At 41.0% G+C, this 26145-nt stretch overlaps 1 protein-coding gene across 4 annotated transcripts in view; it reads right to left on the bottom strand.

Annotated features, from left to right (window-relative positions):
- Positions 1-26145, bottom strand: part of rgs19 (regulator of G protein signaling 19) — a 53991-nt gene that overhangs the window by 5313 nt on the left and 22533 nt on the right. For all 4 annotated transcript variants that reach the window (XR_014593360.1, XR_014593361.1, XR_014593362.1 and 1 more), the window contains exons 2-4: positions 9074-9246; positions 4101-4187; positions 2633-2867 (exon numbers count right to left, since the gene is read on the bottom strand). Coding sequence is in view for 1 of the 4 variants with exons in the window: in XM_083920395.1 (XP_083776521.1) it covers positions 2633-2867; positions 4101-4187; positions 9074-9246 (495 nt within the window). In the remaining 3 variants the exon portion in view is untranslated. The remainder of the gene's footprint in view (positions 1-2632; positions 2868-4100; positions 4188-9073; positions 9247-26145) is intronic.

The raw sequence follows: 26145 nt of genomic DNA, 5'->3' as shown, positions 1-26145 counted from the left end.
GTTCGCTGATAGTTTTTTTTCTGCCATTATTTACAGACAGGCGTCCACAGGCAGCTCCGTGTTGCTGGAGACGCCTTTTAAGTTCCATAAATGTTCCGTTTTTAAAAAATTTAAACATTTGTTTTCATCATTGTGGGATTTTTATGATGTAAATTGAGGCCGCAAAAGTAGTATCGGATCCGTCGATCCTTACTCTGTAGTTTTGTCATTATTTACCTTCCGTAGAGGCGTGAATACATGCAGTTAGCAGCACTGGAGTGCAAACACACACTTACAGTGGCCCCACAGGCACGGCACCGGCAGATATTTATAGAACGACAAGCTTCCTCTTATATTCTCCCTCTGCTCTTATTTAGGAATGACACACACACACACACCCACACACACACACACACGCACACACACACACACACACACACACACACACACACACACACACAGAAAGAGATAGGCATCCTACCAAGGTCAGACATGCAGACAGACAGAGAGGCATGCATCTTCTCTGCCAAACTCACATGTCTGAATATCTCTGTATTCCAGTGTGTGTGAGAGCGTGTGTGTGTGTGCATGTGTGTCTATAAAAAGTCTCTACTGCCAGAAGGTGATGAGAGCAGCGTTTTATAGCTTCCTGTTAACACACTGTATGCACACACACTAAAACACGCTCGCATGCACGCGCGCGCACACACACACACACACACACACACACACCCACACAGGTCAGTTTCCCCCTAGTTCTCAGCAGAAAAAACGTCATAATTGTATGTGTGTGTGTGTGTGTGTGTGTGTGTGTGTGTGTGTGTGTTACAGTATGTCCAAGTTTATATTATCACCAGCAGTAATCACTTGGTCAATCAGCAGGGCTCACATTTCTTGAGGTGGGTGTCGGTGTGAACACTGAAGCACGTGCAGAACAGCTGACAAATCAAAACTTCTAAATGTGCAGCGCGCACCAAACGTTCAGATAAAAAAAAAAAAGCAGCAGAGAAATTGAACACGTTGAGACCACAGAGGTGTTCTTCACCGTTTGATTATGTTGGACAGAACACAATATATACGGCTGCAACTAATGTTAGGACTTCGGTCCCCTGTGTTCTGCAGTGACACCATTCCAGCCCAAGGACACCTGCACTGTTGTTTTTGAGGATCCCTCCAACGACAACAGAGCTCGCTGCTCATGAGAGTTGAAGAAAAACACTGGTGAGCAAACCGCTAATCCAGCAACAGGGTTTAAGTGAACCCACCTCAACATACTTTCTCTGATGTTTGACAGCAGCCCTTTTCAGTGTTTTTTCCAAATTTTCAGCCTTTTCAGCTCACTCCAGGTTAGGACTAAAGATAAGAGCCGTAACTTTAAACTCCTAGACCAAACAACATTGTAACACGTACAATTACTTTATGATCGATTGATCTGATGAATTATATTCTATACAATATCAGCAAATGTCTAGTTTCCTCTGACTAACAGTTGAAAACCTAAAATATTTTGTTTAAATTAACCAGTCGACTGTTCAGAATATGCCCGTTCAGAACGTGTGTTGCTGCTTGCAGCTTTCTCGAGAAGTGCTCCTCCAAATAACTTCACATTGCGCTTCCTTGGTTCCTGAGCAATACGCCTGCCACGATATATCTGCGTCCTCTGGCAATGCTATAGAACACACTGACTTTTGAAAGTGGAAAAAAAATGCATCGGCAAAGACTTTGCACAAGAAAACATTGAGGTTCGCTAAATTAAAATCAGCTATTTCTGAGACACAAGATCAGACCTCGAGCAACTTCTGCCTGATGGTTCAACATCCCGAACACAGACACGTATGAGGTCCATGGTACTTTATTCATTAGAATGTAATGGGGGAAGGGGAAGTGATCTCTAGCCCGTGAGGCGGCAGATGCAAAGAATAGTTGGTGCATTCAAGAGATTTAAATTTATATTATATCACAGAGTGAGTTAAAACAATGGTGATTGATCACGTGACCACGAATGAAAGCACCTGTTGCCTTTTTTGCCGAGTATTCCAATATCTGTGTGTCAGTGGAGACATTCCCTCTCTAGATTTAAATAATCCGCCATGTTAGTGACACTCCTAACAGCGGTTGGTCTGCGTTTCACTCACGGAAATCAGTAATACCAACTTCTGAGTCAGGCTTGTAGTAAGGACAGAAGTGTGATAGGAACGTGTGTGTGTGTGTGTGTGTGTGTGTGTGTGTTTGTGTGTGTATTTAAGAGGGGAACATAAAGGGGACGGACCGGAAGTAGAGAGGTGAATGTGTTTCAATAAAGTTTACAAAAGAGAGAATTTTTTTTTGTCAACACACATAGACACCATGAACGTGATAAGCTGGAGGCTCTAAGGAGCAGGCTCGTCTGCAGTTACATCTTACCGCCAAAGAGGCCGCTAGAAACAACATGTCTCAAATCTTGTGGAGTACAACTTTAAGGGACATTTTAGATTTAACACTCAGCTTCCAGAGATTGCTTTCGTCAGCTATGTCAAGAAAAGAAATCTGAACACGTGCGCTTCTGCGCTCAGAACCTTCAGGGTGCAATTAGAGACGTGCTACACCAGCAGGATGGTCCTTTAGACGGTTTTGTTGGAAGCAGAGGTGTCGTCTCAGTCACCAGCTCTCTTACCTCTTTTGGCGACAATATGGAAATGTAGTCCTCGTAGATGGAGCGCGCTTTCTCCTCAACAGCGCTCTTGTTGATTTCCTGTTTGAGGTCTTCACAGGCCAGCCAGAACAGCATGTTCTCCTCACTATACTCTGTCCGCAAGAACTCCCGGAAAATATTTCGCCCCGCCGGGTTCCTCATCAGCTTGTCGAATGACTGAGACCAGAGCCGGACCTCGTCCACTGAGGGTTTGGTGCTGAGGAAGGAAAAAAGGGAAGATGGTTGATTGACACCGTTGTGTTTTCTATTGGCTGTTAATAATTGTATTTCAATTCTCTGATTGGCCCTCACTGTCCACCATTGCTATGGTAAAGCTAACTTTATCTATCTGGCTGTTCAGCTCTATTATAAGTAGGACTGGTCTGGTACCATTGAGGAGAATTTACACTGACACTGACTATGTGGTGACACATAGCCGGAGCAGGTCGACCTAGCGTTAATATTGAGCACAGGGGAAGTACGAGTAAAAGAACTTTACAGAGAACTGGTGCTTCCCAATGAGGAGAGATTTGTCATACAAGGAGCTGCAGCGTTTAATTACATTGTATCTTATGCCGTTTTATGGAAAGTTTAAAAATATTTTGGATGGTAATTTTTTTTAGTTTACCAGCAATTGGCAGGTCGAGCAAAACGTTCATTTTTCACTGTTAAGAAATTGTTAAAAATCCTGAATCCGGGGCGGCTGGTGGGACAGTGGTTAGAGCAGTGGCCCCATTTCATATCTGTCCAATCTAATAAAGGTTTGAAAAACTACCAAAAGATAATCTCCAAGAAAAAAAAAAAATCTATCCACACCAAAAACTGGGGCTGCCTCCTCTAAGTGGATTAATCATTAATCGGTCTACTTATCGTTCGTTTTGGTCTTAGTCGACTAACTTTCCTTTAGTCGATTAATTATTGTTTATGCATCTTTTCATGCTGAATGACTTCTATCCAAGACACTCTTGAGCACATCTCTAAACGCATGATTTAAATAAGTCAAAATTGTGGGAGTTTCTCTAATCAGGCCCGACCAAAGACTCATTTCTGTTCTTCGTTCCTAACTTACAAAATTAGAACAAATTCGAAAAAGTGTTGATAGTTTTAAGAAACATATTTTTATGAGACCGATTGTAATTAATCCCAAACATTTCTAACATCAGTAATATCATTTGATATTTAATTTGATATCTTTTACATTTGTCATACTAGTTTCATATTTGCTTTATTTTAGAAATGTTTCTGTCACTATCAACAAACTTATTTATCACTAGTATTTCATCATCACTCGGCCAGTGGCAGAGAGGTTAGAGCAGTCGCCCCCATGTAAAGAGGCTGAAGGTCCTCGAGGCAGTGAAGCCCTTTGCTGCATGTCTCCCCCTCTCTCTCTCACCCCATTTCCTTTCTGTCCTTTATAATAAAGACTTAAAAAAACACCAAAAAGACTCACCAAGCTTCACAGTTTGGTATGGTTTCCATCTTGGTGTCCTGTGATATTCTCTTCCTCCTCCTCCGCCGCCGTCTCTCCTCTTCATTCCTGACGGTGAGACTGACATGATAAAACTGCTCTCAGGCAGGAAACACACACACACACACACACACACACACACACACACACACACACACACACACACACACACACACACACACACACACACACACACACACACACACACACACACACACACTAAACCACAGTTGACAGAACAGTAATTGCCCTCAGAACTATAAACACATATACAATCACCTACGATGATGTTACTGCCCCATTTAATGACAACAATAACCACAGTTATGTTAACAGCAGCGTGAAGCAGCAGTGTACTGTCTACACCTGTGTGTGCGTGCGTGTTTGTGTGTGTGTGTGTGTGTGTATTATAAATAATGAGTTCTGACTAATGTGTGTGTGATTGTGAGCAGAACAGTCAGGTGCATTTCTGTGTGTGTGTTGAGTTCATAGACTGGTCTACCACAGAACTCCTCCGTGAGGGTGTCACAATGCCAGAATTTAATGTTTTCTTTTACAGCTGCAATACTATCATGGATATTGTATGAAACACTGAAGTATTGAAGTATCGATCCTTTTGTCAACATTAGACCTCAGGCTCTGCTGGAGGATCTCACTATACCTGCACACTCTAATTTGAATAAGATCAAAACTTATTTCGCGACAGTAGACAATATTTCCCAAGAGTAAATTACCTCTGGTCATCAAAGAATATTTTTCATTGACATGAATGTAAAAGTCACACAAACAAACAGAGCCTCTGAACACGTAAGTATATGTTGATGCTTCGTTGGCTAAATGTATATGAGGTGGAAGCCACAAGAACTTTGGCTCTGTTCACACTGCAGTTCCAGGTGACCTGAATCTGATTTTCCCTCTCATAGGTGACCCATGTCTGATTTGCTTTTGACAGTGTGAACAGAACAGCTCCCATTGAATCTGACATTTTTCAATCAGAATCAGGACATTTTTAAATGTGCTACTGAATCAGATACGTATCAGATTTCTTTTAGGTCACATTTAATGTGACTTTGACCTCATTCTGACCAACGCTGCACTGTTTTGTAAATGAATGACAAATAAGGTTGATTAAAAAAAAAGTGTGTCACAGGAGGGAGCCAGGAACAGAATCAAAACAGTAATGCAGGTGGCCAGTGATATCACCGGCTCACAAATTTGCGGGGTGCTGCCACACACTGTTTTTAGCATTAAGCTATTAAGTCCTACATTACCGTTGCCACGTTCCCTTACGTAAACAGGGAACAGGGAATTAAAAAGGCAAAAGTGTCCTGTTTCTCAAATGTAATAGCTGCATTTGACTGCACTCAGGGGAAAATGCTTTCATTCATCTCTTTTCATTTCATCAACGGTCCGACTTTCTGACACTGCATTATCTGTGTCCGCGACATGTTTGCACTCTACAGCTGTTTTGTCATAAGTAATGCCCAAACTGTGCCCTCCAAACAAAATGTTTTCCTTTTTTTCCACGTCTTTAACATGAACGTCATCTTCACATTGATTGTTATGTCTTTATTTTGTTTTCCTCTCTGTGTTTGACATAATTACAGTATGAATGAATATTAATTTGGGGCGTTTTATTGACTATTTATAGGCATCTATGGGCGTGACATGAAGCAGCAAAAGAAGCCGCAAAATTTAGAGTTGATTGTGATTTATGAAGGGAAACCGGTGCAGGACGTGCGTGCACACCTCTTTATAATTCCCAATATTTTTATGCGTGCACACGTCCTATGTTTTGTCCGTACGCCACCTTTGAAGTGAATCCTACCGACGTTTTATAAATGAGACCCCTGGTCACACCATAGACACATTGATGTCAGGTATAGGTCACTTCAAACATGAAATGTGAGCCTTAAACTGGACAAAAACAGGAGACACATGCTAACAAATAAAGGGATCTATTAACTACAAAATAATTTAAAGCAAGGCAAACAAAGGGATGTGTAAAGTGAGCAGTGTAGGTGTCATACTTAAAAAACTAAGAAGGAAGAAGAAACCCCAATCCAGAGAGCTATAGTGAGGAGATCTGTACCCAAAGAGTGGCTGCTGCTCTGGCTTTTTCATGCAACGGACACACCAGGCCCAGGTGTGTCCCATATGTTCCCATTCCACTGATGAGGGGTCGGGATGGGCGGGGGCTGTGGCACAAGCAACACACACTCTTCAGTGGAGAGACAAGGCGACAATGCTACACAGCCAATTTGTGTAAAGGATGCATCTGCAGCAGGGCAGCTGTAACACCCAACACAGAGCCATAATCCACCTTTAATAGACACTGAAACTCTACTTTATGAGGTCCTTATTCCACAAGGTTCAATATTAGGTCCTTTACTTTTTATTTTATACGTATATTAATGATTTACCTGACAGCTGCAAAAGAGCCAGATGCCAAATGTATACAGACAACACAGTGGTACTTGTGTCTCCAAAAACTCCTCAGTTGGCAGCCAGAGATGTCTTGTGTATCACAGTGGCTCACAAACAATCATTTGACTTTAAATGATAAAGAAAACAGTATCAATGTGCTTTTCAATTAAAATTCAACAAAATTCTAAAGTAAAGATTGACGAGATAGAGATAGATCAAGTAGTTGAGTTCAAATCTTTAGATGTTTCTCTTTTTCTGTACATCTCTGTAAGGCACTTTGCGATACTGTTCTGTATGAAAAGCGCCATTTAAATAAAGGTTGATTTGATTTGATTTGATTACTTGTTGTCCTTGTTTTTGTCATTATGTGTGTTGTATTTGATGTTCTGTATTCTTACATGTGTGTGTGTGTGTGTGAGTGTGTGTGTGTGTGTGTGTGTGTGTGTGTGTGTGTTGTTTTTAACTTTGCTTGTGACACTTTAAGTAAAGGCCTAACCAGGAACAGGGGCTGCAAAGTCGTCTCGACTAGAAACCTGTATTTGATATTTTATATGAAACAATGTACAATGTATTTGTCCCTGCTCAATAAACTTAAAATCTAATCTTATTTCACTGTTGTAAAATACACATATTAGAATTACTGTCTAGCAGCAGTATGGCAATATATCCATGTCTGTCCATAATATGTGACGTGAAGACTCCGAAGGAATTTAATAAAAGGTATTATGTGTGTGTTTTGACAAAAATGGAGTTTATCACTATTTTGGCGTGTAGGATTCCTGTCAATTCCAGCAACAAACATGCTGTCTTCACTTGAGAGATTGCAGAGATTTTTACAGACTAATAGGCAGCTTCGTCTCACGGTGCAACGGCAATCACCTGAAGCTCAGTATCAGCAAAACCAATGATCCGGTGTTGGACTACCAGGGGAGGAGGACAGATCACAATTTTTCAGCCATGACAGTAGTTAATGCTTCATACACAGAGGTTGCTGCAAAGAAGCTACAAATTTTAAAACATTAATGCTTCACACCTTCAACCCAGCAGCACAGAAGATCTATAAAATCAGATTAGTGTCACCAGTTCAGGGTCTGACCAAAACGTCTCCCCTTCTTTTATGTTCACGAGAATACAAACAGCCTGAAAACGTAATGTGCCAAAGCAGTAGGAGAAGTGCCAAAACTGCAGTTCCTCAAGTGGCTCCAAAAGCGAGTCAGTCTCTGTTAGCCCATAGTTAAAAAGCCCAACTTTACAGCAGAAATAAACGTGTTTACAAAAAATGTTTTCAGTCTCTGTAGTTAATTTCCCGTTTATGACAACTCTACAGGCAGAGCCAGCCAAGTACATTTTTTACCGGCCAAATAATAAATAGCCTTTTTTTGTTGCATAACCATCTTTTTCCGTCCTTTTCATTGAGATGACATTACAATATAGCAATACATGCTTAGAAGAGCTAAATGTATTATTTAGAAATACATTTGAATAATATTAATTGAATTTCAAAACACTGAAAATTGAAAACTTTAACAGTGCAAAACTTTGACAAAGGAAACACTCATTAATGACTCATCAGAACTACAGATGGGACGGATCCAGTCTGCATCTCTAATCAGAACACCTCACCACTGTCTTCAGCAGACTCCCTCTGAACCGCCATCCATATATATACGGGGTATTATATTATAGTAATATAACAGTCAGGCCGCCTGCTTCTACCTGAGCTCTGGGTCCACAGCATCACAGCATGCACTCAGATTACAGTCACTGCTCGAGACTTTTAAAGAGCGCTGACGCGTACGCTACCTTGCTTCTGAGGGGAACTATTTTCTACAACTATTTTCTATAGCTACTACAATGCTTTGCTATGTCATGCATAGTTTATTGCAAGAGCACGACCATCGGGACAAACATTTACCCGCCCCGTGGCATGGAGCCCCCGAAAATACAGTCGCCAGGGGAAGATTTTAGTCGCATTTGGCGAATGGCGACCGCTAGTTCACAGCCCTGTGTTTTATATGACTCACCAGTTTGAATTATATTAAGTCTTAAAGTGATGCATAATTAAGGGCATGGCTGCTTTGAGTGACAGGTGGCTAGCATACACTGGAGAGTAAATTTTGCCTGCCTCATCTCCACCCACACTCAACCTCTTTGCCCATTTTTGGATTAGAGACATCAGGCATTAACAAAATGGCAACTGCTGGAGCCACCTGCATCGAGCTTCATTTTAGCTTTCCAGAAACCGATGGGTGGCGTCACGGAGGTTACGCGTGTATAGTCAATGCTCCAGCCATGGCTGTCACCGACACAGATGCATAAAAACTCTCAGTAACACTCAGGATTACAAGTACTGCTGACACACACACTGCTGAAGTTTTACTGACAGAATCAGCAAGTTGTGAAGTCACGGCTACAGCTGTGTTAACAGGACCACAGTCCCTCCACAGAGACAGTGTCAGTGTGTGTTTGCTTACATAAGAAGTGCACGTGTGTGTGTGTGTGTGTGTGTGTGTGTGTATGTCTCCTACCATGAGCAGCTGCAACAGCAGCACCAGCAGAAGCAGCAGGCATTGGGCCGTTGGGAATTCTGGGTCGTGGTCATGCCCCGCCCCCCTCCCGTCCCGCTTAGTGCCGAGGTCTCACTGCGACCTCCCCCCATGGCCAGCTCGCCCCCTCGCTCGGCCGGGATCGGACCTGTGTACTGCAGAGACACAGACAGAGACATAGACAGTCATTTCTTCTTGTCATTTACAGTGGTGGAAGAAGTATTCATTAAGTAAAAGCACAAAAACATTATCAAATAAATGTACTTAAAGTGTCAAAATTTAAAGTACTTGTCTATTCTATATTACATTAATTGATTGTTAATAAAGATGCATCAATGCATAGGTAGTCACATTCACAATTCTAAATCAAGGATGGATCAAAATGAGCTTTCTATTTCTATTATTGAAATCAAAAGCCGGACCCATGATCCCCCAATTTAAAATAACTATTTAAATTTGACCATATTACCTTAGTGTGACACTCCAAAATCATATATTACATTTATTATACACGTAGCCTATGTTTCTGAAGAATGGTGAGAATTCAAATCTGAATACTGAGAAACTTGAGCTTGAACAACACCACTGGTGTAAGACAGAGGCTAAAAATTGCCTCCACGTGATCATCTTTGTTTACAGTCATCATACCAAGGTACCACATTTATGTGTGTCAGTCAGTCACGTTTGAGTCCACTGTGAAGGATCTCAGGTCAATAATAACAGTTTAAACTTTTGTTGGTTATTTGTTTGGGGATTAAATCTTATTTGGTTACATTAGTTTCAACCTGGCCAGACAGTCTTTAATACACTGATGCGGAAATACTGTGACTTACACATGCTAATAAAATTAATAATAATAACTGAATTATAAGTTGTGAAACCTGCTTTGAGGCTTCAAAAAAGGACAGAACGACATAAATCTAAAACAAAAAAGAACTGTTCACAAAAACAATAATCCAGTCTTTGACCACATTTTAGTCAGCACACACTTTTTTTCAAACAGTGAATGAGATTAGGAAGAGGGGGAGACTAAGGCGGGTTATCTGATATGATTGAAAGGGGGGAAGAGATAAACGGATTGTGAGAAACAGACAGAGCTAAGAGGGAGAGAGATATACAGAGGGAAATAAAAATGGTGTGTATAAAAATGTTAAAATTTGACAATGAGATTATAAAGAAAAAGATGAAGAGAGAAAGAGTAGCATTTACAAATTCAGAGAGGGTTTGGAAGGAGAGAGAGAAAGAGACCATGTAGAATTGAGGAAGTGAAAGAGAGCGGGTATGGAGACAGACCGGGCAATGTGATGCATCATGTGATTGAGCTGTGATCACACACACACACACACACAAACACACATACACACACACACACACACACACACACAAAGAAGATCACACAAACACAAACTAAGATTTCTAGGTGTCAGGTTCTGGACTGAGGACTCTGAGCTTCTGGGTTTCTTGACTTGCATGATGTAGCAGGAGTTGCATCGACATTTATTTATTACAAGTATTTTAAAGTACAATTTCTATTCTCGTGTTCTATTTAAAGTCCCTGTTGGACGTGTTGGAGCATCTTTAATGTCTGTACTGTGACGTATTTTCCAGTGACTAAACTGAATTTATCTGATTGGAGGACAGATGTAAGAAGGATTTAGATTAAATAATTTACATTTGATTGGACCACTAAAAATTGGGCGGGACAAGGGAGAGAAAGGGAAACTTCGGCATACATGTAGATGAACTGCGCCCAGCCATCCAGTCCCATTGTGCCGCCAGTGGCCCAGAGCTCCATGATCGCCCATCATAAGTTGGCACATACATGCAGCCACAAAGTCATCTGACAGCCTCCCTGCAGTAAATCTAATCGGTTAGTTACTGTGACCTCAAGCCCCCACAACAGCGACTTCCTGTTTGATCCTATAAGGAAGTGCCAAAACTGCAGTTCTCCAAGTGTCCACTAGGAGCAAGTTTCATAATAGAGCAGTTTCTCATTGACCCCCGTGTTAAACAGGCTGTTTCCACAGCATAATTAAACCTATTTAAGGCCGGGTACATAAAAACATTCTAGTCTGTGTTTTTAGGTCATACTGTATCCACATGACAACACTGAGGGGGTGAATGTTTTTGTTCCAGGCTAGTTTTTTATTTTATTGGAGGGTAAAGTTTATGACTAAGGGGCGTGGCCCTCACTTCTCCTCGGAGGTAAACGTCAGCCAAATGGACGTATCTCCCTCCCCCCAACGTCACATACATGCCCTTTTTTGGTAAGAGGAAATGAGGCGTAGTCAAAGTCTGACAAGATGGAGACTCCCATAGGTGAGGACGATTGGATCACATTGAGAGAACGGACCTCGACGGGAATGCTACATCCATTTTTTATACAGTCTATGGTAACCCCACATTCTATGAATTCAAGTATTTTTGCACACTTGAATCACACACCTCTTTTCATCACTCTTCATATCGCTCTGTTAGCTACTACAACCATGACTATGAGTTGACTACCAAACGTTGTAATTGCAGTTTTACATAAACGATGTTGCTAACTGGTCACCCAAAGTCTCATTTGATCTGACTTACTTTTGTTTATACCTTGATTGAGATTGAGTTCATTAAACATTTGAAACTGTTTTGCAGGAGGAGAGGTTTTAATGGGATTCTTTTCACTAAATTCATTACACTGGGACTCTAAATGAATCCAAAGAATATAAGGGGACGCATGGGCCAGAAAGAGTTAAACACGGCCATACTGGCAAATATACACATACACTCCAGTCGCACGCAGTAACACATGCATGAGCACATACTGTAGTATGCATCATGTGCTCACACACATACAGTATATACAAAAAGAAAGCAAATATAAACACATACGAAATGAAAAAGCACAGAGACATATGCACACATAAAGGTGCATTCAAATGTACAAAGAAAAGTAAGCCGATACACACACACGCGCACACACATGCGCGCGCACACACACACACACACCCAGTGTACCAGGATAGTTTTAATTTTATTGGAGGTTAAAGTTATGAATAATTAGGGGCGTGGTCCTAACCGCTGGCCCTCACTTCTCCGAGGTAAACGTCAGCCAGATGGACGTATCTCCCTCCCCCCAACGTCACATACATGCCCTTTTTTGGTAAGAGGAAATGAGGAGGAGTCAAAGTCTGACAAGATGGTGACTCCCGTAGGGACCTCGACGGGTATGCTATGAACATTTTTTTATACAGTCTACTGTATGGTAAAGACTTGGTTTTTAAGTTCAGGTCTGAATTAGGTTTGGGTTGAGTTGGGGTTAAACCGAGCACCCCGGATGGGTGCTACGAGGGGCTACACAAAGTGGCAGTTGGGTATCAGAGAGCTGTTTATCCTGCATGCTTTTAGTGACTAGAGGTTAAACACCCATGTGGGGTGGGTGCCTCTTTGCAGATACCCATAAACATCCCTGTCCACCTCAAAATGAGAAGAGAAAATCCAGGCAGAGGGCAGGGTCTCTGCAGATACTGACACCATCATAGGTGATGATTGAGAGGGATTTGTATTAGTTCATACATTGTTTTTCAGACAAAACTACATTATACCTTTAAATATTTGAATTAAACAGATACTGTACTTTATTATTTCTCTGTTAATGTGTTTGTGCAAAGCAGTCAACTGTGGTGCTGCTGACAGGTGTGCAGTGTTTTTTGAGAGTGTACGCACTGCTGAAACACACACAAAATACATACAACCCCACACCTTCAGGAATACACACACACACCCACACAATGCACTGATGTCACTGTTTACCTGTACGGTCAGAGCAAAGACAGGAACATGCCCTTCCTCTCTTATCACCTGCCACTTTTATAACACACAACTATCACGTTTCTACCTTTGTGTGTGAAAGAGAGAGAGAGAGTGTGTGTGAAGACAAGTCTGTGTGTGTTTGTAAATTCATGTTTTTAAGAGGTGCTGATTGAACATGAGAAAGTTTATTATCAGTTTAGTTTAGAAACAAAGAAAAAAGAAAGGAAGAAGGAGAGAAAATAGACTCACAGAGCCAGTATGTACAGTTTGAGCAGAAGTGTGTGTGTTTGTTTAACAGGATTTGGGTCAGTGTTAATGTGATTAAACAAGATGACATTAGAAAGCCTAGAACCCACGCACACAGACAGGCACACACACACACACACACACACACCCACACCCCCCCCCAACACACACACACACACGCACACACACACACAGAGACACACAGACACACAGACACACACACACACAAGAGAGTTTGTTTTACTTCCTTCTCTCTCTGTAAATATGTATTATATATATTTTAAACCTTTATTTATCCTGGTAAGGTTGACATAGCACACATGCTGTTTTCCTGCAACGTCCTGCCAAACACACACACACACGTACACACGTACACACACACACACACACACACACACACACACACACAAACACACACACACACACACACACACAAACACACACACACACAAACACACACACACACACACAAACACACACACACACACACACACTGGCCAATAAGAAACTCAAGTATACCAAACGCAATAGACGTTGGTCTATGTAACGGAAATAGCAATGACACGCGATTTAGGCGAATGGAGCATCTAACGTCCGGAGCGTCTGGAGCAATGTGAATATAGTTGAAACTATCTAACTTTTCAGGCAGCATCGTGCCGCAACATCCAATCAGCGTTGAGATTGCCGTAAGCGTCATCGAAGTTCTCCATGATACATCCAGGGAATGACCAAAGCTGCTATTGTTGCAGTCCTTGGGGGAAACCAGTCTGTTCCTGTGGATATAATATAAAGGATATAACTATGAACTGTGGATCACAGCAACGATACCTTTAGGAGTCTAGTCTAATGGAAATCCAGAAGAAGAAGAAGAAGAAAGTCGTCAGTGCAGAGTGAAGTGTATCCCGGTCAGATCTACATTAGAGCGGGCAGCACCCTGTACAGCTTCAGAGGTTTAATCACTTACGGCCTGATGTCACTACAACAGAATTGCTCTTTTAAGAGCCACACACTTCATCTGAGAGCTCATTTCTGTTCTTTTGACAGCATTCAGATCCCTATTAGCACTAGCATAACTTCCAGTTAGCACAACAGCAGAGTAGGCTGAGCTGGGGGCTTCAGTTAGCTAGCTGCCTCGGCTGTCACCTGTGATTGAAGCAATGAAGCGATGATCAGAAATGTGAGAAATGTGAGCAAGCAGCGTGATACAAGCGTCTCAAACAATTGTATTTGCGCCTATCGCATTTGTTGTGAACGCAGCTTAAAAGCACAGACTAAAAAGCAGCCAGTTTGCCACATTGGGCCTCGTGCAAGAAGCACGTGAAGAAGTCATTTGTACAAAACTTGCCACATTCACAAATTTTCAAATATTTGGAGTCATTTTTTTTTTTAATTTCCTTTGTCTGTAGCGGAGATTACACCCGCTACGCGAGTCAAGTGCAGGCGGCAATTCTGATCTATGATTTAAACTGATATTCAACACAGTCCCATGCTCATAGACTGTGATACACCGACCCTCACGGCCCGAATCCTCCTGCTGCTCCAGATTAGCATCTATTGTTTCTGTCATAGATAGCAGGCTGTACTACAAGTCATGGTGCAAGTGCGGTTACTTAATTAGCATAACAAAGCTAACGTTAACACGGTGTGTTCCTAAACCATCTGTTTGTAAAGGTGATCGAAGAGCAAAACCATCTTTTCACTTATGGAAACACCACCACACGAATGACCACAGATGACAGAGTTAGCATGCTAATGATGCTAATCCTGACAACTAGCCTCCGAGGAGAAGTGTGGGCCAGAGGCTAACTGTCACTCAAGAGGCTACAACCCTAATCATTCATAAATTCTAACCTTCAATAAAATAAAAACTAGCCGGGTACAAAAATATTCACCCCCCTCAGTGTTGTCATGGAGATATGACCTAAACATACAGACTTTGTAACAGGCCTTAAACAGGTTTAATTATGCTGTAAAAACGGCCTGTTAACATGGGGGTCACTGAGAAACTGCTCTATTGTGCAAACTACTACTAGTGGACAATCGGAGAACTGCAGTTTTTGGCACTTCATTATTGGATCAACCAGGAAGTCGCTGTGGTGGGGGCTTGGTATAAACCCAACGATATCATCATTATTTGAAATTGGTGCTATTGTCTACCACTACAACATTAATGTGAAGTTTTCAAACTGCAAATTGACTCAAAATATTGGACCCCTCCCACTGCAGTCATCGATTGCCATTTTCACATCAAACTACTTTTTTATTTCGGGGACAGTACGACCCTCAGGTGACGGCATTAACAGCACTCATTATTCCTCGACTTTCTTTTTCCACTCTGCAGCGATCACCTTCTTTGGATCGTACTAATGTGTTCATCTCTGCATGCTTCAGCAGCACAGATGGACACACATACCATGCCAATAAAGCAAGTTGAAATTTAAATTCAGAGAGAGGCACTGCTGGGGCTTTTGTGTACTGTACGTCTACCAACACACACACACACACACACACACACACACACACACACACACACAGCTGCACCTGTTTAAGTAATTAAGCTCTCATTTTAACTATTAATCTGAGTGATTAATGCTCCGTAATCTCACCACTTTTTCGCCAACAGCCCTCCGTGAGTGTGTATATATGTGTGTATGTGTGTGTGACAAAAATGTGGGGGGTCACACTGACAGAGACAGAGAGATAAATTGACCGAGAGACGAGTTAGGCTAAAACAGGATAGAACAATAAGGATAGTCCGACGGCTCGGGCGGTAAAAAGTTGCGTCAGACCTATAAATACAAGCTGCCAGTTGCCCAATGGGGCAATGCTTGAAAATATTTAAAAAAATAAATTGTATTGAAATAACTGACTTTGCTTCACCACAGTCTTTTTCTCGGTGAGAAAAGCTGGGTCATATCCTGTCGTCATGTCAATCATACAATCGATTACACTTTATTGTCCCCTTGGGGACACTTTTTTTGGACTCCGGCACTGACAACTTTAGCTGCACTTATAATAAAGATCAATAAATAGATACAATAAAATTAATTAATTATGCAACTGCTTTTTTTGGAACAGGAAACATCCAACACTATATATCATACTGCCTTACACCTGTAGGCCTTATTGACTCACAGCTGGAAGTGAGCTGTCTGCTATGTTCTCTCATGTTTTCATTCCAGTGAAATCTGAACAGTAAAAAAGCCCTCAGGTGAGGAAACACCTGTCTACACTAAAGAAGACTTCACATTTGGCTGGAACTTGTGCATTCGGAGATTTATGGGGAGACTAATGTTGTGTTTCCACTGCATTGTACAACTTGGCTCACTCTTCTTTTCTAGTCTGACAGTAAGTCGTTATGGAAAAATAACATTTTCCGGGGCCAAATTACGTGATATCTGATCAGTGCCTAGATTTGCGTACTCGCTGATACCAATACCGATACTGATATCAGCATTTTAGGCAGTATCGGAGACAGAACGACTCTATTCCAAGCGAGCTGAGCTGATACTAGGTGGAGTTAAACACTGAGTGGTCAGAGAGAACCATCACTAGGACGACACAAGACATCGTGTAGAAACCTGCCATTTCTAAATAGGCAAGCTACCAATCAATAGCGATGGCAATTTTTTTTTTTATTCACTTGGCAAGTTTTTAAAAAAATGCAGAAAAACTACACTGTGCACTACTCCGTTCAACTGAAGGGATTGAACTCGTTCGGCTGTAGAGGATGTAAGGATACACCGGGTGACACGTTGAAGATGATGTGACGCCTGTTTCGCCTGAAGATGATGTTACGCCTGTTTCCCACAGTGGCAATCATCTAAGAATCTGTCCCACACTGAAAGGGTAACGTCTCTGACACCTTTCACTGGTATTATCCCAATCCGGATACATCCCAATTGATGCAGTTTCTGGTCTTTTCGTGGTGCTTTTACTGGGAAATCGGCACGGAAGTACAAGTAGAATTCATTTATACACTTCTAAGAAGAAATTTCATAGTTATATATGGACATTTATATGTCAAATTAATATACAAAAGTGACCTGGATGAGAGAAAGCAGAAAGAAGCCAACCTGAGCCGCTCAGGTGGTGGTTTCCATTAAAAAAAATGGAAATTCAGAAGACTTTACGGTATATTTTTAGGTTTTAAAGCATTTCATTTTATTGTGAAGGACTGAAGTATGGTCTCAGATGTTTTGTCAACATTGATGTTAATGTGGACGACCAGCAGCTCCAAGTGTTGACAGTGAGGAGATCGGGGTGTCCGACTAGGGCCGAGAGGAGCATGCGGCTAATTCACCGGTGTTAGCGTCCTTTTGACCACTCTTCAAAACACAAAGATAAATTAAGCCGTTAAAACAATATTTGGTTACAAAGATTAGAAGTTAGACTTTAGTTTAACACAACTAAATTAACTCTAAACATTACACCATCATTTATATTTGTAGGATAAACAGTAAGTTTGATAGCATTTAGTCAAAAACTGTCTGACTGGTGACACAGATCCGTTACTATCTGCATCGGAAAACAAAAACTGGAAAAGTTCTGCTCCCAAAACAGTGAGTGGAGTCGAGCAATAATATAGTATACAATGTAGGTGCAACCGGCACCCCAAAGATGATTGTTCATTTCTGGATTAACATGAACTTTCAGTTTGATTATGAGAAGGCCTCAGCCTTGCTCAGACAAAGGGGAAAAGACTAGGCCTAAAGCCTGGCAGCCTTTGTCTCTGAGGGCATGGTCACAAACATAGGCCTACCATAGACTCTCCCCCACAGGTCACACCCAGGTGTGAATCCTTCAAGGGACCCCCAAACTGTTAGTTCATTGGCTGACCACTGGTGATGACATCATCAGTGTCTATAAAACTGTGGGACACTTCCTTTATTCTCTCTCTCGGACTCTCCTCTTGCATTCAACTTGATGCTGTCCTGCTCGATCCAGGGACCAACTGCCGATGTTCCTAGGCCTTGAACATGGCCTGTATTGAGTAGGATCATCAACCGGTTACGGTTGTGTTACGGTTCACAAAGGACCAGCCACTGGCATCAAGCAACACAACTTATCTCCCATCTCATGGACTGGAAACTAATCACCAACTGGGCATTACTACATGTTATAGGACTTTATGAACGGCTAGATAGAATTGTAACTTTGTTATAACCTGATTATAACTTCTCAGGTCTTCAGCCTGCTGGCCTTTGTGTAACTTAAATGTTCACACCATCCCTGCGGGGGTCCAAGCAACCACCTCTCCTCTTTGTTTCACACACACACACACACACACACACACACACACACACACACACACACACACACACACACACACACACACACACACACACACACACACACACATATTTGCTGTTAGCTCTAGTTAGTTTATTGTGATTTGTTTGTTGCATTTATTAATTTGTTAATAAATGTTTGTGTTTACCATATGTCTGTTTATTTAATATTACACAAAGATGAATGAGCCAGCCTTTACTAACAAAAGAACTTTTAAATCCTTCAACTGATTAAACTATTACATTTATCTGTGTTCAACCCTTAATTAGTAGTTTAATATATTTAATGAGACTTTTATATTTGTTGTCACTCGAGGAACACTGGTTTAACTAGAGTAATTTTTATTATTATCTTTGATAATTATTGGTGATAACTAATATTTACTTGATTAACGATACGTTTATTGAGAATACTCAATCTCATAATCTGAACGTGAGTCAAGGCCTTCATTTAATAAGTTCTTTTTTATAAATTAAAGTTATTCATTTTTAGTAATTTTTCTTTATTAATTTTCTTTATCAAATATTTAATTTGATAGTCACACTTTTGATCCAATTAAACCCAAAGTACCTACAACAATATAGTGAAAACACGGCATAAAACCGACCACAGCACAAAAGCATGAAACAAAAACAGTTCATATAGGATGTAATTAAAACATATTTTAGCAATGAATCAGTTATTATTAATAATTTTTAGGTTAATCAGTCGCAAGCTCTAAAACACAAGGTATCGTCTTGAAATGTTTCGTTTTCCAAAAACCCAAAGATATTAAATTTAGATTCTAGAAGCACAGAAAAGAAGCAAATGTTCACAGAGATGCTAGGACCAGACTTTTTATAACTCAAACAATGAATCAAAAGTGCCCGATCATTGATTTTCAGCTCTGATTTGAATCCATAACACCAGAAACTCAGTGTTCTAAATGTTAATTCATTTCACACAATGTGTGCAATCACTCTTGCTTAGCCAACATCTTATTTTCAGCACCAGATGAATAAAATGACTTAAGTCACTGAATTCCAAGCTGTAGACCCTTGGGTTACTGCCACCACTGCTTCCATATTTCTGAGTTATGAAGGAACTTTTCTCAGCTTCAGTGGAGTTGTGTTCCAGTATGATTTTGCTCTGGGCAGTGTTAACTTTGCTGCTTTTAAGGGGATGTGAGTACAATCAGAGCTAAATGTGAACGTGACTTTTCTTCTGATTCTTGTTTTTTTTTTTTTTTTTTTTAATACAATACAGGTGGATTTACCAAAGTCAGTCACACACCCCAGATCCGGTGCAGAAAGACAGAAAAATGTTTTATGCACTAGAGAAGCTTCTCCGAGCTCTTGCCCTGACATGTTACACTGCTAAAGCTTCGCTAATGCACCGTTCAAAACACTCACACACACACACACACACACACCCACGCGCACTTTGTACAGTGTGCTCTTGATCTGTCTCTCTTCATTTACTCTTTCTTTGAAAATGTCACACACACTCGCTCACTTTCACATTAAAACTCTTACTTTACTACAGTCACAGTCCCACACACAAACACACACACAGTAAGTGGTTCTATTAATCCAGCCAAACAGCGCTCCGTGGTGACAGATTCAAGATTTTTCACCAGACGGCTTCGCCAACAAACCATATCAGCCCCCAAATTCATCTCATCCCCTCGCCTTATATGGACAAGCCTGTCTAAACACACACACACACACACACACACACACTGACACAATTAAGCTACAGCTGCTCACACACGCATTCAGTTACAGTACACAAACGCAACAACTATGTGCCCACATAGCCCTGTCGCAATAAGCAATACATCGTTTAATCGTATGATAACTTTTAATGAGCTGAATAACTTTGCCAGCCACGACAATCCATTTCCATTTTTCCGTTTTCCTGCTGTCCCTGCTGTCGTGTCAGTCACTTGTCAGCAGCACGGTCTCTGTGTGGGGAGGTGGACCTCTGGCGTTACCCAGAGTGCAGCAGGAGAGCCCTGTGAGGAGTGAGTTAGAGGACACGCTAGTTGAGATTTGGATGTTTAAAAACAATGATGGAGTTGGTTTCACTGCCAAACGCCACAGCTGTAATATGGGAGCACTTCAGGTTCATACCCAATGACCGCGGTGAACCACTTCACCTGAGCGAACCAGTGTGTCGCATTTGTTGTAACAGTAGCAACTAAACATGTCCCTGTGTTAAAATAAACCATTTTATTGATTGTTTTTGGCTGTTTATTTATTTAGGATATTTCAAATGTCTTCCTGTGCTAATGTGAAATATTCTTTAGAAAAAAATGTTTATTGATCTTTGAAAGGGTGTACTTGCATTGTTATGACATTTGTCATTATATCAGTTGAAAATGGTCTCAAAACGGCAAGCACATTTTTTTATCGTGACAGGTCTACCCACATAATCACACCACAACTACACATACACACCACTACAACCATAGAAGCTGCAGCACGGCCATTTCCAGAGAAAGTGGGTTATCAAGAGTAAGTAGATATTGTTTCTGCAAAGACATGTTTCTGCTCAGTTTTTCCAAATACCAATCATCTCTATTTTAACCGGAGGGGGCAGAAGCACAAATCTTAGAGACCAGTCCAAACAAAACTCCATCGCTGTGTACCATGAAAAGGTAAGTAAGTAAAGTGCGATGCCTTTGTGTTGTCAGCTCACAGGTTTGATCCCTGCAGCTGATAACAAGCAAGTGTCCATCAACAGCAATGCTCTGTGTAGACACTAAAGCTCTGCCTGTTCATTCTCTTAGTTTCTCTGAACAAGAGCCTCAGCTTAAAAGTTTAAAATGAAAAACGAAAAAAAAAGCTTTGAGCAGATGTCAAATACCAAATACCAGTGGTGAGAGGATTCCATCAACACATTCATTATCCACGAGCAACTAACACATTGATATGCTAGTATCAACAACATATTGACTACAAATTGCCTTAAAGTGAAATCCCGATGTAAAATCATGCCAGGCTCTTTTTAGGAAAATACACTCATCAAATAAGCCCTCCAAACAATTTCTTTCGTGCACTAACAACGAACAGAGAAATCCAGGACAGTCGCTAACAGCCAAAAGTGGCTAACACGGATTAGCTTGGGGCAGTGAGTTGAATGCAATCAAACGTGTTTTTTAATAATAACCCGTTTGATTGCATTCAACTCAATAACACCAAACCTCTGCAGCAGCATGATAAGAGTCCCTAGACAGAAAACAAAGCATCAACAACATAGTTAGTGAACCCAGAGTTTATTAAAAGAGTGTTTTAAAGACTTACCAACTGGCCTCGGTACCAGCTCCTCTCGTAGTAAAGTCCATTCAAGTCAAATACCAAATACAATCCAAAGGGAAGGAGCCCATTGAGGATTTATTCCAGAGAAACACGTAAACATTGGGGTTTGTGGCAGTTCGGTGAAATATCTTTACCTCCAGACTATCCGTAGTCAGTTGCTGTACTCGTGCATTCTTCTTCAAGCACACATTCTTTGGGTTCTTTGTTTCAGAAGCTCTTCTGGGAATTATGAAGTCTTCTTTTTCCAAATGTTTGCTGCAGACACGGTAATCCCTCTGCCTCAGCGTCTCCATGTACAGATTCAAAACAATAAGCCACTGGTTTATCAGAGCACGGTCCTCGTACGTCAATGGTAGCCTATGAAAAGTTTCATTTTTGTTTAACAGCCGGGAAAGATACAAACACAAACCATTCTGTCTCTCTTCACTTCAAGTTGCAGGCGAGTCGGCTTCACACGTGCCTGCACTCACTGTGTGTCTTCCAGCAAAGATATTTCACCAAACTGTCACAAACCACAATATTTACGAGTTTTTCTGGAATAAATCACCAATGGGCTCCTTCCCTTTGGATTGTATTTGTATTCCACTTGAATGGACTTTACTACGAGGAGGAGCTGGTACTGGTCGAGTAGGTAAGTCTTTCAAAACACTCTTTTAATAAACTCTGGGTTCACTTACTACGTTGTTGGTGCTTTGTTTTCTGTGTAGGGACTCTTATCATGCTACTGAAGAGGTTTGGTGTTATTTTGAGCAGTATTAGTGGTTAAAAGGCCGTGTTCAACTCACCTCCCCAAGCTAATCCGTGTTAGCCGCATTTGGATGTTAGCTACTGTTAGCAACTGCCCCAGATTTCTCCATTAGTTGTTTGTGCATGAAAAAAATTGTCTCGATGGCTTATTTGATGAGTGTATTTGCCTAAAAAGAGCCTGGGATGATTTTACACCGGAATATCACTTTGAACCGTTGCAGATACTGGTTCCTTTTTTCTGTACTTTATTCTCTCTGTAATAACAAAAATGTCATTTCAGTTATAACAGATAAGTCCAAACCTACAGTATTTATCTAACTAATTTAAAACATTTTGTCATTTTACACACCATACTAAATAAAAGCCCTCTTTAGTAAGTGGTGCCCCACTAAACAGGAGGAATCTCACTTAGTTTGGCAAGAAAGTCTAAAAACATATTGAAAGGCCCTCCCTAATGCCAGAGCAGCCTATTACTCATCTTTAATATAGGAGAATAAGAACAACCCTAGATTTCTTTTCAGCACTGTAGCCAGGCTGACAGATAGCCACAGCTCTATTGAGCCATGTATTCCTATAACCCTCAGTAGTAACGACTTCATGACCTTCTTTAATGACAAAATTATAACAATTAGAGACAAAATAAACTCGCTTGGCACCAATTCTTCTTCAAACCCAGGAACCTTAGAAACAACTGTACGACCTGATATATTCTTGGACTGCTTTTCTACAGTTGACCTCAACAAATTAACCTCTACTATTTCAGCTTCAAAGCCTTCTACTTGTCTCCTAGACTCTATTCCAACAGGGTTACTTAAAGAAGTGTTACCTATAGTTAGCACTCCTGTATTAGATATGATTAACATGTCTTTATCAGCAGGTTATGTACCAGTCTTTTAAAGTAGCTGTAATTAAACCTCTTCTTAAAAAGCCCAGTCTTGATCCTGAGGTACTAGCCAACTATAGACCTATATCTAACCTTCCTTTTCTCTCTAAGATCCTCGAGAGTTGCCAATCAGCTGTGTGACTTTTTACATAATAATGAGATATTTGAGGACTTCCAGTCAGGATTTAGAATGAATCATAGCACTGAGACAGCACTGGTAAAAATTACTAACGACTTTCTTATAGCTTCAGACAAAGACTTGTCTCTTAGTGCGGCCTTCGACACTATTGACCATCGCATCCTGCTACAGAGACTGGAGCATCTAATTGGCATTACGGGATCTGCATTAAGCTGGTTTAAGTCGTATTTATCAGATAGATCTCAGTTTCTACATGTTAATGACAAATCCTCCATTCACACTAAAGTTAGTTACAGAGTTCCACAGGGTTCTGTCCTTGGACCGATTCTATTCACCTTATATATGCTTCCCTTAGGAAATTATAAGGAAGCACTCCATAAACTTTCATTGTTATGCTGATGATACACAATTATATTTGTCGATCAAAACAGAAGTAACCGATCAGTTAGCTAAACTTCAAATGTGCATTAAGGAAATAAAAAGCTGGCTGACCTGCAATTTTCTGATGTTAAACTCAGATAAAACTGAAGTCATTGTACTTGGCCCCAAAGGCCTCCGAAACTCAATAGCTAAAGATATTGTTACTCTGGATGATGTAGTGTTGTCCTCCAGCACCACAGTAAGGAATCTGGGTGTTATTTTTGACCAGGATATGTCCTTCGATTCTCACATAAAACGACAAGGACTGCATATTTTCACCTGCGTAATATTGCGAAAATTAGGAACATTGTGTCTCAGAAAGATGCAGAAAAACTAGTCCATGCATTTGTTACTTCTAGGCTGGACTACTGCAACTCCTTATTATCAGGCTGCTCCAATAAGTCTGTAAAGAGTCTCCAGTTTGTCCAAAATGCTGCAGCTCATGTACTAACTAAAACAAATCGAAGAGAACATATTTCTCCTGTATTAGCTTCTTTGCACTGGCTGCCTGTAAAATCTAGAATAGAATTTAAAATCCTTCTCCTTACGTACAAAGCTCTTATTGGTCAGGCTCCGTCGTATCTTAAAGAGCTCATAGTACCGTATTACCCGACTAGATCGCTGCGCTCTGAGAATGCAGGGCTACTTGTCGTTCCTAGAGTCTCCAAAAGTAGAAATGGAGGCAGGGCCTTCAGCTACCAAGCTCCTCTCCTGTGGAACCAACTCCCAAGTGTTATTCCGGAGGCAGACACTTTCCCCATATTTAAGAGTAAACTTAAAACTTTCCTTATTGATAAAGCTTACAGCTAGGACTACTACTACTACTTACGATAATATTTTGTTCTGCTTAATTATGCTGATATAGGCCTAGTCTGCCGGGGTATAATACTTTTCATGATACTCTTTGCTTCTCTCCTCTCTGTCTGTATCATTCATGTCTCATCAATGCATGTTACTAATTCAGCTTCTTCCTCTGACCTGTTTGTGCTTTGTCTTCTCGCAGGTCTCTGCTGATCCCAGGTGCCTGCTGCCGTGGTCCTACATGACGCTTTAATAAACTATAAAATTTGTAGCCATAAAAATACCACCAGTGGTATGTCTCGCTGTATCGTAGCTGCTATTGCCACTACTCATCATTGATCATGTTTGCCACCATAATTACTATCATTTTCATATTCTATCACCTTAGCTGTGCTTGTTTCTACTATTCTGTTTTATTAACTGCCATAACATATAAGTCATATTCACATTACTATAGATATTATTATAGTTACTGTTACACTATGGTTGCTTGCATCTCTGGAAGTGTGTCTGTCTGTCTCTCTCTGTCCATCTGTGTGTCTTTTCTGTCTTTCTCTCTCTCCTTTTCTTCCTCCCCAACCGGTCCAGACAGATGGCCGTCCTCCACAGAGCTGGGTCTGTCCGACGTTCCTGCCTGTTATAGGGAAGGTTTTCGTTGCCACCGTACTCTACAGAGGAATTGTTGGGTCTATGTAAATCATAAATAAGTCATAGAGTGTGGTCTTTACCTACTCTGTAAAGTGTCCTGAGATAACTTTTGTTATGATTTGACATAAATAAAATTGAATTGAATTGAATTTACCTCCATCTCCCCTCCCAATCTCTCAAACCTCCACCCTGTCAGTCTGTCACCAGGGCACAGAGAACAGCTACAGTCTGTGGTCTCAAAGGAAGCGCAACCAACCTCTTTCCGTCATTGTATTATATTATATTGCAAGCATTGTCTGTGCAGAGTTTTGAAAAGTGTAACCACACATGCAAGCACTTTCCGTATGTGTCGGCGCTGAGCCCTCTTCTCTGTCAAACACACAGAGGAGAAGACAGAGAAGCTCTCGCTCACATGCTCTCAGGTACCAAGATTTGGCACTGACTGATTAAACGTGGATTGGTACTCAACCCTGATAACGCAACATTTTCCTGGTGGGTTTCAGACTGCTGATTGCACAAAACAAGACGTTTGATGACATCACATTGGGCTTTAGAAAAGTGTGGTTATTTGTTATTGGCCTGGCTCATCGGACGCATGGTGCTGGGATAATGGCTTTCTCTTCCCCTTCTGCTATCGGGCTTAGCATCAGACGATTGTGACTGATAAAATGTTTCGAGCAGGATCATACTCGAGCACTGTGGAGATCCGGCAATGACAGACTATTTGTTTATAGAGCAAAAATAAGTCTTCTACAACAGATTAATGGGAAAAATAATA

The sequence above is a fragment of the Echiichthys vipera genome, assembly GCF_963691815.1.
Source record: "Echiichthys vipera genome assembly, chromosome: 9".
NCBI lineage: Eukaryota > Metazoa > Chordata > Actinopteri > Perciformes > Trachinidae > Echiichthys > Echiichthys vipera.
The sequence above is the reverse complement of the archived record's forward strand: the minus strand, read 5'-3'. Positions and strand labels throughout refer to the sequence as shown.